The sequence below is a fragment of the Ctenocephalides felis genome, unplaced genomic scaffold, assembly GCF_003426905.1.
Source record: "Ctenocephalides felis isolate EL2017-DRISC unplaced genomic scaffold, ASM342690v1 CF-g0.4_SCAFFOLD_03571, whole genome shotgun sequence".
NCBI classification, from domain to species: Eukaryota; Metazoa; Arthropoda; class Insecta; order Siphonaptera; family Pulicidae; genus Ctenocephalides; species Ctenocephalides felis.
The window spans coordinates 11,811,403-11,826,436 of record NW_020539725.1 but is presented as its reverse complement, the minus strand read 5'-3'; the positions used below and the strand labels follow the sequence as shown (position 1 = coordinate 11,826,436).

Genomic DNA, 15,034 nt, shown 5'->3' with positions numbered 1-15,034 from the left:
TTTCAAATAACTAATTTTGATGATCATCAGATTTTCAGATAGGTAACTTATATATCTTATATATAAAAATTCTCTCATATGATGTATGTAAATATTTCCCCCTAAACGATTATTTCGATTTTGATAAATTTTCCTGAAGTTTGTTAAGCGAGATTTTTGGATGTATGTGATATATATAATAATATTGTAGAAATAAATGGAAAATATTGCAAAGAACGACATTGACATTGAAATATTTGAGACATTGTTTGGCATTGAAACAAATAAAAACTGTCATCTGCCAAAATTTCAAATTACTTATGAGCCTAGACATGTTAGAATATGTGTAATAAGTTCATGATTTTGAATAAGAAAAATAAAATGTCTACATTATTAATGCCAAAAAGCAGCTGATATGTGACAGAAATTAAAATAATACAAGATACAGTATATGTATGACAAATTCATTGACTTAAATTATGAATTAGGATATAATCAGGGCCGGTCTTACATTGAATGCGACGCATTCGAAAAATACGAGCGCACGCTTTAGGGGTCGCCAGCCAGATTCGGATATGAAATTTTCAATATAGTTTTTTTTAAATAATTCCAGAATTTCAATATGATTTCTAAAATATGCCATAATTTTAGACATCTCTGAAATATGAAGATCGAAAACTATCATTTTCGGTTTTTGAACGATAACCATGACTTACCCTACGAGAATTAATAATGCAACTTAAAGTATATAAATTTTCCATATCAGGCATGAACTACTTCTATCAATTTTTAATATTTTCATGAAAATTGAAGATTTTCTCATATATGATATATAGAATCACAGAGATCAGAATCCGATTATACAACTAGACATATATCATAAAGAGCGTTACCGAGACCCATGTTACCTATTGGAAATCCCTATAATAACCATCGTTATTACTAGATGCTTCGATATCTTCTCTGGCTAGATTTTGCTTTGTAGTTTTTCCACATAATCAATATGTATCCTACGTTCCTATCCCATTGACGAAAATACAAAATTGAAATTCAGATTGCGGGAACCCGATAAAGATGAAAGATTATTCACCATTGAGCTCCGACTTAATTTTCATGAATCACAAAAGATAGGATCTTTTATTGAATTTTAAACTACTTGAATTTGCATCGAGTTGCAATATAGGTTCGAGAGAATTGTGCTCTAAAACAATACGCTTCTGACGAAAAATTATGCTTCTCGAAATTCGTGAATAATTCGTCATTTCACACTTCTATAGTTTCACACTTTCCGAACTGTTTTCCATATAATCTTTTGAATTGGCAAATTGGCAAATTATGTAGGGCAATAACGTGTAATTTTAGCCAAACCAGTACTCGATATTATGCATTGTATTAAATTATAATTGATATGCTTATGTAAAATGAAATATTTTCAATAATTATCAGAAATTCGAAATAATTTGTTCAGCCTTAACTCAGGCCACATTAACACGGTAAATAATAATTAATACCAAACAAATTATATTGAATTTATTATGTATCAGTCAATATGTGATTTCGATATCTGCATATAACTTTATATTGACTTTAAATAACCAGTAGTAATATTAACAAATCCTTATTAGGATTTTTAGTTTTATGAAATTATAAATATTTGAAGTATCTAAGAAATTTCTACTAGAGTAAAAATTTCACATATGTAATTAAATAAATTAATATTGAATAGTGAATTAAAAATCTTTTTAAAGAATAGTATAATAATTAATTAATAAACCGTAAATTAATCTGGCCAATGTATATTTAACTATACAAACTTTAAAATAACTAGTTGGTATTGGTATTAAGCCTTGAGGCAAGTTACATGAACTTCTCGATATGTGTAAATAATCGACTTATTCAATAAAAATAAATTAATTTATGAGCGATTAAAAGTATTTCGGATTTATTACACATTATTGAAAACAAACGAACACATTTAACTCGGAGTATTTTCTAAAATTTTTTTTCGCAAATTTTCAAAAATCAACATTTTATATATTGAATCAGTTCCGCAGGACTTAATGGTAGGTATGTCCATTAAGACCAAGTACCACTATCGTTATACCAAGTAAATCCTCTAATTGTAATATTAACAAATGTCAAAAAAAACTACTCATTTCTCAAACTTGATAAATTTTTAAAATTATACTACTTGTCGTAAGGCCGTAATATTTCAGTAAGTTCTATAAGACCATCGATATATCGAAGATGCAAGATGCATATGACAATTTTCAATCCGAAACAAAAAAAAAACAAAGCAAATTATATTTTCAATGGGATAGATTCTAGCTGAATCTAAAAATTCCAGATAATAGTGAGAAATTTACCTATTTTTTGCAACTTAAAAAAAATCATGTTTTTTGATTAAAAAAATTCATGAACTTGGAAAATCATGTTTATTGATAAAAAAAAATCACTGAGATGGTTTATAAAAGTGGGTTAATTATAACTTTTTTAAGGCTCTTTACGTTCAACTACAGGAAAATGTTATCCTTAATACAATCAATTTTGTTTCTTTTTGATAGGATGAGTTCTTTCCCATTTTTCCGCCAATTTACCTAATGGAAAAATGGGAAAACCGAGAAATCACGCATCGAAGTTTTCGTTCCGTTCGTGCACATGCTCAACCATTGCTCACTATTTCTATTGTAACTCCGAAAATAATTTGAATTTGTTTCTATAAGATATTTTTGCAAAAAAATCGATTTTTAAGCCTCTGAAGCAGTGATTCCCAAAGGGGTCCATGGCAACTTTCAAGGGGTCCACGGCGGCAAAAACAAAATTTAGGGGTCCACAAAATGAAAATGGAGGTCCACGGCAGTAAATTACAATACACCATGTTAAAATCTATCAATTTACGTTAAACGATAATATAATATATAGATTTACAATATTTTTTTAATATAGATGGCAATATTTAAAAATGATTCAAAAAGTAAAGAAATACATTACATATTTATATAAAAAGTGTGTAAGTTGTAGCATGTAGGAATTCGAGTTGTGGTTAAACTATACGCTGGCTGTTGAAAAGCTTAATTTTGGTAAAATTTTTGCCCTTAGAATGTATAAATACCAAATATAGAGGTTTAAATGGCAATATAACGAAGTGTGATATACCACTTATTTGGATTCGACAAACAAAATTTTATTTGAATTTTAGTCTCTTCAGCAACAAATTTGGACTCAAGAGTTTTGAACTAAACTTTTAAACATTTAAATCACACAGGTAATTTTGTGCTTTGGTGGACACTAAATTACATATATATTTTATTTCTGGGTTGGTTATTGAAGAAAGTTGCTCATATGAAATGTTATAGGTTTGGAAGTGCTTAATGATGTTCCTGATTATAATAGCAGTTTTACCGCCAGTTGTTCCACGTGAATTAATGTTGTAACTGGTTTCATGGCATCGTGCTTTAAGGCAAATTGCTGGAATTTCCTGTACCATGAATTAAATTTTTTAAAAAACCTAAAAAAAACAGTTTTGAAAAATTAGATTTTTTAAATTTCAAAATTTTTTTATACGTACTTTTAATTTTTCTGAAAATTTTGAACTTTTATCGAAGCGCATAAGCACCGCATCAACGGATCAACATTGATACGGAACCCATACAAATGCCAACAAAATTCATACTTATTATTAAAATCTCTATAAAATATCTGATAATTTGATATGCATTTGTCTAATGATCATTTTTGACCGCCAAATGACATTTTTTTACTTTTTACTTTACGGGGGAGTTAAAAATCAAATTTGCCTAATTTAAAAAAGTCTAAGTTAGTAAAGCGTATTTTTCGAAAACAACATATGATCAATTTGATGATGTGTTAAAAATAGTTATAAAACTGCAATTTATTACTTAAGTTTTGAAACTAAACTCATTATATACTTATCTCAGCGAAGTCCATTTTAAATTCATTTTGTTGCTCGATATATTAAGTTAAGCATAGGACGATCTGTTAATAGTATCACAAATAACAAATATATATTAGGTTGTCAAATATCTCCCTTCCGCTTTTTTGCTATTGGTTTATAATACAAAAAGGCGGAAGGGAGATATTTGACAACCTAATATTAAGTAGTAAAAAGATACCTTTTAAAAATACAATAAAAAACAGTTTGTTCAAAAATATTTTTTTCAAATTACAATTGCGGACTTTTAGTAAGATTTTTAACTCGATTATATGTTACAATCATATCTTTTACCATGCTTTTATAATATATCATATACTTTTTAATCTATTTGTTTCTTCGCATTTGAGACTTCTATAAAACTCTGTTCAATTTTCTTCATAATTAACTTGAAAAAATTACTATTGACTTGTTTGTTTTCTTTTCTTTTTAATTTTATGAAATTAAATTTGCCTTTAGAATTTTGTATTCAGCAATTTTCTCATTCATAACGTTTTACAAGAGATAAAAAAACATTGATTCACATAATTAATTTGATAAGTAGTTGTAATTTATTTGTAATTAAGAAAAAAGAAATTTTTATTAAGAAACTTTTAATTAAGATTTAAACCTATACTTTTCAAAAATCCGGGACAAATATTGATTTTGAAAAAACTCGGATCAAAAGATGAAAACCCGGAACTGTTCCCGATAAACCATAATTTAGGGGGTCCATAAATGTTGTAGTTTAATTTTAATTAGGAAAAAAAAAATTTTCATTAAGAAAATTTTATTTAATATTTAAACCTATACTTCTCAAAAATCCGGGACAAATATTGATTTTGAAAAAAAAAACCAGTTCAAAAGATGGGAACCCGGAACTGTCCCGGATAAACCATAATTTAGGGGGTCCATGACAAAACGAAAAATATCGCAAGGGGTCCACGGCACAAACAAGTCCAAGCACATGCTCTAAAGCTATAAAAGCGTTATAAAATAAATTTTTATAACTTAACTTTTAATCGCAGGTCTATAATATTTTATTCACTCGAAAAACATAAATTAGTTTTGTGAACGTATCAGTAGTTCGTTATTTAATTGAACATCAATATTTTAATCGACTTGATTGATTTTATTTTTTTCCTAAAAGATTTCATTTCTAAGTAAATTTTTCTACTAGAAAAATGTCTAGTCAAAATATATTGTTTTAATATCAGTCACAAAAACTGTCGCAATACAGCTCAAATATTTTATCACCAAGCGCGCTCTCCGAAAACAATTTATTTCTTCATATAATTTATTGAAATGACATTCAAATGAAAAAGTCGAAAGGACGTCTGCGACAAAAACAAATAATAGCGAATTAAATTAAATAACAATAAGAATAAAAATGATTAGTCCAGCTCGGGATGGCTTTGCCGTAAAAAATTAATAACGAAAATAAAATAAGTGAAAAGGAGCAACAATGAAAGTCTTTGATACATTAATAACGCATCAACAGACTTTATATCTCGCCATAAAAATTATCAGCGCCCGTAAATCTGATGAAGTCTCCTCGGCGAACGAATTCTATAAGCTGAAAAGTCATTTGGGAATACGCACACACTGGCGGAGGAAAATCAGATACATTGTGCCTACATACATACGTTTAGGACTATACCCATCCTAGAATTCTAGACCGTAAGCTTCTCCTTTTTCACGTATTAAAAGTTCCACCACCATTATTCCAGGAACAAATAAAGTATAGAATTGTGTAACGATACTATTTTAAAGTAGCGGGTAGAAGATGTGTAGCTAGCCATGACCTTAATTCTTACGACGTTGCTATCATGAGATAAACGGCAATGTATCAATATACATAAATTTTTCTTTCAGTTGGTAGTTTTCTTGGTTTTGAGCTCATTTATTTATATGTTTCATAAGATGCGTTGTTATTTTTTAGTAAGATTCAACTTTTTATAAAGCCGCTTTAGAAGCTTAAATGTGGGTGGTGCAGAAAAAGCCAACTGAACCAAATTGAGCAATCTCCTATAAATTGTTTTTTAAACTTTAATTCAGTTTTTTTATTTAAACCTTCAGTATGTTCAGTTCAGTAAAATTTCAAGTGAATCTTTTTACCCCTCTCACATGTAAGCTAAATGTAACACTAAATTTAATTAGATTATTCCAACTGTACTGATTGATATTTCTGAAGAAATACTAGATCAAGGTTATTGTAAAATAAAGGGGACGTCCATTAATCACGTGAGGTTTTTAAGGGGTTTGACAAAAAATTACGAAATATCACGTGGGAAAGGGAGGGGAATAGCAAGGTATCACCTGATTGATCAAGGTGTATTTATTTTTTAACAGATTTTTTTTAAAAAATCAAATATTTTCAAAAAAAATCAGAAATTTTAGTTTTATCCTTTACTAAAAATACACGTGATGTTTGGCGATGAAGGGGGGGTAATTTTGAATATCACCAAGGGAGAGGGGGTCCAAAATTTTTTTTAAAACTCGCTAACGTGATTAATGGAGGTTCCCAAAGCCCCTTAAAATTGTATTTTGCTTTGGTTAAATAATGTAGCTATTTATTTGTCAAACTCCTTTGTCAAAAATCAAAATAAGTTATTGAATCTGTTTGCTTCCTGGTGGTCCTTTTTGTCCATGGGGTAAAAAGAGACAACTGAAACTTTTAAAAAATAGTATAAAACTTATTTCCATAAAGATTTATTATCTAGGATTTTTACTGAACATAGTTTGATAGTTGTTTGTTTGATTCATGTTATGTGTTGTAATGTAATTCGTTTTTTATTTAGACCTTTATGTTCCGTCATACTCTATTATTTTATTTCCACTTTATTGATTTCTCAAACGATTGGTTTATTTTTGCCAAAAATACGATTTAATGCGAAATCGTTTCCAAAATGTAAAAAATATTTGTTTATTTGTGAGTGCGGTAAACTATGAAAATTCACCAAAAAAAAAAATACCATTTGGAATAATGATCCATGTCAAAATTTCAAACTTCTATCGGAAAGTTTTTGCGACTTGTCTCAAGACATATTATTGTTACTTATACCTAGTTTTTTATACTATTTTTTTACTTATTTTATACGATTTTTTCCTTATAGTTAAATTAACATGATTTGTTATAGTGAACTTGTACACAAAGTATTTTGAATATCTGCAAATTTAACAAACATATATTTATAGAAATAATCATAACCACTGTCTGAATATACATAATGTACTTTATTGAAGCAAAATTAAATTTTTGCTTTTGGACGTTACGGTATCATCTTTCAAATTATACGTTTTATAAGTATTTTTACAATGGATATAATACAAATATGAACATGTGATTTTAACATATTTATACAATATAAGTATGTTTCAACAGCCATATAAAAATATTACATAGAAATAAATTAAAACTAATATTTCTATTTTATGAAAAGAAATTGTTGTTATGAGCAGTGATCAAGTAGAAAATCTAAGGTTCCTTGAAGTTTCATTAAATTATAGTGAATAATATCCAATTAAATTTTGCCACCCAAATTAATTGGCACAAAAAGTATTCTCATAAGCGCACCCAACCAGGCTAAAACAAAAAATTCCCAATGATCTCATAAATAGCCATTTGTAAACGCTAACATTATTATTATTATTATTTTTATTATTATTATCTTATTATTTCTAATATTGTTATTCTGTTATATTTTATTGTTTTTCTAGTATTATTTTATTACTCAGAAATTTTATTTTATTTATTAATTTTATTTTTTTTATTATTTGCTTTTATTTTATATTAAATCATCATACAACGGATATTGTTTTAGTGTAAATTCTATTCTTTGTACTCTTATTTATTTAAATTTATGTTATTATTTATCATCATTACTAGATGTTATATTATTTAACAGTTGTAATATTGTGATCAAAAAAAAATATTTGCAAATGAAGAATGTGTACAAAGAAAATCTTCAACTTTCAGAATGTGTTTCAGTAATCTTGGTTCGATAAAATATACTTCTATTGTAAGAAAAAATAATGATGCAAGCTTAACGATACTAAATTGCTTATTAATCAAAAACTTTCATCGTTAGCAGAAAGAAGAAATGCACATCTACAAAATCTTTATACATATATATATATATATATATATATATACAGCCACGCGTTGCTGCGTCTTTTATTAAAATCCACCTGATTAAAATTTGAACCCATTTGACAATAAACATTTCAGAACCTTTTGTTATAAAAATTTATATCAATCTAAAAATAAATAAAATCCTGACTAAAACTTGAATCTGATGGTTCAATATTATTGATTAAAATGTTTGTTTAAACTTTATTAATAAAAAATGAAATTATTAAAGTTTAGAATAAAATAGCACATTACAAAATCTATAATAAATAACCAAGTGATTTTTATAAATGTGTTATATTCTATTTGGTATTCGGTCTTATTTACCTTGCTAACATGTTTACATGTTATATGATCTTATATTTAGGAATGGTTTCATTGATCACCTACTGTTGGGAACTTGCTATGAGCCCTTAATATTTTCTTTGCAAATTTTCCAGAAATATCTGATTTTTTTCTCTCATCGATGTTACTCTATTGTATTTTATTTGTTTAAGTTTGTTATTGTCAAATAAAATGAAATTTGTTTGCATCACGTATAATATAAATTTCAGACTATAAATTAATATTCATCCTATCCCTGGGACTAACGTGGATAAGGTTCTCTAGAATCCGTATCCAAATCTAACAAATGTGTGATTTTTGCCATTTTTTTTTCAATTTTTGTACCGTAAAATAATTGATGATAAATTATCAAAATTATGATATTTATACTATTATTTTAGATGTATACTATTATATAATTTTACACGACTAGTTGAGTAATATAAGAAATTATCAAAATGTATAATAACATGTTCTAAAATTAATTAAAACATAAATTTTTTCTTATTGTTATCTATTCTTATAAAATTATTATAATTAGTTATTCATAGAAATTTATAGAAACATTTGCACCTTTTTTGACTCTTCTGAAATTAAGATGGCAACTACTAATTATTAATATATTATACCCAATGTCTCATTTTATTTAAAAGTGATTTTCCAAAAAGGCTGCACAATTTATCCAATATCAAATACAACTTTTATGGATTCATTATTAAAAAATTATACCATAGCTAGAGTAACTGTTAATTTAATTGATGCAAAATTCCTTTTTTACCTTTGCCAGTGTAAATATTTAGTTGGTCCTTTTGACTTCAACAACATGTAAGGTTTTATAGAAGTTATTTTAAAAAATCTGTTTAATCTAAGATAAAAATAACAATGCATATTATACAACAATTAAATTATCAATACTTATAAATTATATTTAAGTAAATATCTAAATTAAAGCAGATATTTTTTATTCGCGGACCATTGAGTCACCCTCTACCCTATATTTATATTAATTTTTATATATACGAGTATATTATATTTTTTAATCCGCAGTGTATATATATATATATATATATATATATATATATACGGTTCTGTTCAAAAAGTACCCGGAATTTTCGTTTTTTCAAAAAAATATTTATTTATTCGTCTACATTAATGTGGTCCCCTTCAAAGTAGTCCCCCCCAGATATAATACACTTATGCCAGCGTTTTTTCCAATTTTCGAAGCACCCTTGATATTCACTTTTTGATATGTCCTTGAGCACTCTCAGCGATTTTCTTCAATCGAGGACAACCGCCGTCCTTTCATGGGTCTCTTCAACTTTGGGAATAGGAAAAAGTCACACGGAGCCATATCTGGTGAATTTTTGCACTTTGCAACACTTTATTTCATTTTTTACGCAAAATTTAATACAAATTCTTTGACTTTTCAATTCTTCCATTGTAAAAATCGCCGAGCTCAGAAAAACACGTCGAACCTTAGCGACTACCACAGACAAAGTAAACAGTGAATATAGCTGAAAATTTCATCATACTTTAGGGGCATGTATACCAACACAATAAAAAAAAAATTTTGACAATCAGACACTCCAGACCCGCGAAATTTAATTATTAGTAATTCCGGGTACTTTTTGAACACACCTCGTATATATATATATATATATATATATATATATATATATATATATATATTATGAATGAACTGTGCGTCTAGTAAAAAAAAAATAGTTTTTTTCAAAAATTCACAAGATTAGACTTTAATAAATTAGTTTCATCAGAACATTCTATTTTCTTATTTATTTTTAGTATAAGAATCTCAGAACATTTCACGCTAGAATGAAGAAAATTGCAATAAAATGTAGATACTAAATATAAAACAGAATATTAAATGTTTTACTTCAAATTGTTTCTCTCTGAAGTTACTAAGTTTGCAGCACCGCAAACTTCTATACCGTCGTTTTTTAATTATGTTAAATTAAATCTGTAAAAAATGTCAAATAGATATTTCAAATAAACAATGTAACCTTTTTTATGAATCCCAAAATGCCTTGCATTTCAAAAATTCATATCTATTGTAGCTTGAAACGTAAAACTTTTTTGTGAAGATCGACATAAACGTGAGCAATTTCTTCGGGTTTATAAAATAATAAAATAAAACCTTTGAATGCGAAAGGACATGATTTTTCACATGAAAAACAAATTGCAAAGGATTTTCTTGTTTAGTGATTCTGATACAATGTAGAATATGTATTTGCTGATGCCGATTTATTTGGAAATTTAATTAATTCTCGTATATTGAATATGTGAAATGATTATTTAAATTTTGATATGTGATGTGTAAGTTTCAATCTAACTAATTGAATGTGGCATTTTGTAATAATTGACTTAATCAACCGAAATTGAGATTTGGATATTTATATAAAATTTCCATTTGTTTATTTCGAAATTAGTTTTTGCTTTCATTAAAAAACTAAACATTACGACTATCAACTGATGCCTCTCAAACACATTTATAATATCTGTCAATTATATTTATTATAGAGCAGTCTATCAAAATTCCAAATCTTGAAGTATTTATATATTTTAAACAATATTTGTAGGAATATTAAATGCATCAACTTTAGGTAATAAAATTCTTTAAAAACGGTGAAAATTGTTCTTTAAGAAATTTAATATATTATTTTATGAAATATTAAGCATCTGTTATAAAAAAACACTGGCCCTTGATATTATTTATTCATATCAATTATTAGTTCTTTCCACTTGGATGCACACCTGTGCCATCTTTATAGCTACTAACTATAATCTATTTAAATAATTATTAATCATTTTCTGTGAAGTTAACTATTAGACATAAGAGCTAATATCAAAAATATCCCACACATAAGAGAATGGTAAATCGATGGATTGCTTCTCATGAAATAAGTAGTCATAAGTCTTAACCAACAACTTTTAGAATATATAAGAGTTCTGATTGCTGTTCAAACAATTAAAAAAAAAAATCTGTGAAGAATGCATAAATCCATTAACTTCATAGCAAGTATTTCAACGCAACTTTCAAACAAAAACCGGTTTGGCCGATCGTCTCGCAAAACTAATTGCGAATTCTTCTCATGGAATTTAATCCAATCGCTTTTAATTTTACAAAATCGGTTCAGCCGTTTTTAAGGAAACATTGACAAAATTCAAATTCAGACTCATCACATTACAAAAGCGATTTTTGAAACATATTTTTTATGACTGTGATAAAGCTTTAAAATTAAAACACTTATCGTAGGGCCGTGAAATTTTAGTATATTCAGAATGATCATGATCTCTGTCATCATAAAAAATTTCACCAGAATTGTTGAAGAAAAAGCCAGGTCGATCTTCATTAAGGACTAATCAATGCCTTTTCGAACTTATATTTGTTGAACAATTTTCGAATTTTAACAGCTTCAGGATTATAGGCTCAAACGTGGACCGATTTTTTTCGCTTTTCGGCCAATTACAAAGAAACGGTTTGACCGATCATTATGCAAAATTATTCAACGCGGGTTCTTATAGACTCATAAAGGTGCATTGAATGGCTTTTAAATTTTCAAAATCGGTCAAGCCGTTTACGAGAAAACGTGCACAAAAGAATGAAAATTGGCTTACGCACATACTTTTTTCAAAACAGGTCTCATTTGATTCGGAATGGCTCGAAACGTCGAAAAAACATAAAATTAGCAAATCGGAGTTTTTGGCAAAAACAAACCTCATTTTCAAGAAGTTAAAAATAAGAAAATAGTAAATATTTAAACTAAGTTAAAAGGGCAATTTTGCAAGGGATAAATTAAATTAATAGTTCTTGCAATTGTGATGGTTTATATTTCTAACAAAATACAAAACCAAGTTTATATACAATGAGATTCTTGTAAAAAATGTAACTACCCTTGGGTAATAAACTCACCTATTTTAATTATATACTGAAATTGAACCTATTCAATGTAATACATGTTTTTAAATCTTAAAAAAAAAATTAAATAATATAACAAAATAACCAAGCTATTATTTTGTAAAATCTTTTTATAATTAAATTTAAAACATTGGATCAGTTTGTCTACTGGCTTTTCCTTTTTATCTTGCCTATCGGGTAAAAAGGGACAGATGACAAAGTTTAGAAAAATAGTTTAAAGGCATATTTATATAATTATGAATTAACTGGGAATTTTACTGAATATTGTTCGATAGTTGTTTGTTTTATACATACTTGTTATTTGCTCTCATGTAGTCTATTTAGTTTATTAGACAGTATAATTACTGAAAGTCAATTTAGACTACCCTATTCTTATTCCTGTATGTTCAAGCTCTTACAGATTTCCTTTGTGTGTTATATAATAAATTGAATACTGTTATAAATAGTTGTCAACTTGGCATGGTAGAAATTTTAATAATTATGAGGTTGATTAACAAATTTAACTTGAACCAAAACCAGATTTTTGTGAAAAAAATTTTTTTTGCTTGGTTTGCGTTCGAGCTTCACAAATTTCATTCATCTATCTTCTTTTATGGTATACCCAAGTATAGGTTCTAAGCTAGTTAAAAGATTTTTTACTTTTTCTGTATGCATCACTTGAACCTTTTATGTCATCTAACAAATAAATAATATTAAATACTAAAATTACTTAATTTTTTATTTAATTTATTTTATATCAGGTCTTATATAGCCATTTTAATAATAAATTATAACTGGTCTTTCGATCTATTAGATTTTTTGTGTATAGTGTAATTGATTGACTTTTTAATAATCATTGCGTCCGGCAATGTTTTTTTCGTATCATACTTGTTATAAACTCAATTTTTTTAGTAACAATAACAATACACTCACATCTTTACCATCGCCATAAATATATTATTCAAATACCTCGAACTCTAATTCCTATTCTAAAAAATCCATTCACAATATTCATTATATTTTCAGGCCGATGTGCTTTTCCATAGGCCACAAATCAAACTTCATCGCCCATTCGAATCCTGCCCGGATTGCGCAGCTCATCTGGAATTCTGTTCTGAATAATTTGTAGATTTTCCGAAGGCTCCAACTTTCGGCAGTTATGTTCTCGCTCTGCTCCAAACCCTTGTCCGTGGACAGGCACCGAGGTGAGTTCTAATGGGGGACGTGGGGGACCCATGCAAATTTATTTTGAATAATTCCGATCTACTTTATGGACAAAGTTAGATGTAACTTGATTTTAGATCGTTGTTTTAGTTTCATTGTCGGGGAAAGGTCCAAGTAATGTTGTTGTTTTTGTTTTAGAATTCTGTAAAATTGTAATTTTATTGAGATAAAGTAATTTGAAATGTACTACAAAGAAATGTGTATGTTTAAATTAAACTGATCTAACTGGCAAATCTAGCATTTTGGTACAGAATATGATGAATAGAAATAAATTACATAAATAACTGTTGTACTCAATCCCTTTTTGAGGGGGTATTCTAGTGTACAAATTCAAAAAAATCGTTTTTTTCTCAATTTTTTTCACATTTTCAAAACTTAACTATTCAAGAATATGTGTATGAGTGGATTTTTTTTTAATTTAAATTATTTTTCGAGCTCCAACTATTTGACTTTGATAATTTTCTCCTGTATTCTTCCTTTTCCAAAATTTTGAACGTGTTTCTCTCAAAACTGTCTTCTTCAATATGATATTTATGATTTCTGAGGTTCTACTGAACCGATTATAGACATCTTACTGGCATGTTCTAGTCTTCTCTCCAACTTTGAGTCATTAGTATTTTTAAAAATTGGTCGTCTTTTGAGTCGCTATTTTATCAATTTTTTTTTAACTTAATCCTAGTATATGCCTTTGCAACATCATTTCAGATTAATAATCTTTTTTTTATTTCGTAATACTAAGACGGTTGCAATCATGAACATGGTTACGTATCAATTTTTTTAGACTACGTGCAACAATAACGGCTAGTTTTTAAAATCATTTTTTAACTTCGAAAGTTATAGTAATCGCAAACAAATCAAAAATGAATTTTTTTATTTATCTTTACGTTTAAAACGTTTTTGAACAATTTGCCATACCTTAAAAAGATCGATGTATGTGTGTGTGTGCGGATACAAATTTTCGTCGACGATTTCGGGAACGCGGATCAACCGATTTGAATAATTCCAAAAACATTCGATTCGTATTGAAAAGGAGACGTGCTGATTAGTTTTCGGCGAAGGCAGGTCTAGCCGTTCCGAAGATAGGAGGCCAAAAACGGTATCTCAGTTTTTAAGAGAACGAGGCCTCCCATTTTAATAATTCAAATAACATGTTGCTTGTATGGGCAAGATGAAGAAATGATTAAACTTTTGAAGGCGGGTCTAGCGGTTATGGACTCCCAATAAAACTAAGTTAAACTAGTGGTGTGTGGCATCGTGCCTTAAGGCAAATTGTTGGAAATTCCCGTACCGTAATGAAATATTTGAGAAATTTTAAACGTTTTCAGATATATTATTACAAATACTGTAACTTTTATTATTTTTGCTATCTTTTGTTATATCTGAGCAAATCAAATGTAAATCATCAAATCAATTTATCTTCGGAACATTAACAATCGTCATTTTATTTCGAATTCAATATAAAAAAAATAGTTGCCTAATTTACACAAATTTATCCTCAAAAGCAATTGTTTTGTTAAAACAAGCAGAA

At 27.8% G+C, this 15,034-nt stretch overlaps 1 protein-coding gene across 1 annotated transcript in view; it reads left to right on the top strand.

The window, feature by feature from the left end:
• The window catches only part of LOC113385628, a 190,319-nt gene that overhangs the window by 115,328 nt on the left and 59,957 nt on the right, over positions 1–15,034 (top strand). Inside the window, exon 2 of the mRNA XM_026623475.1 lies at positions 13,309–13,487. Coding sequence (XP_026479260.1) covers positions 13,442–13,487 — 46 coding nt within the window. The 5' untranslated portion in view covers positions 13,309–13,441. The remainder of the gene's footprint in view (positions 1–13,308; positions 13,488–15,034) is intronic.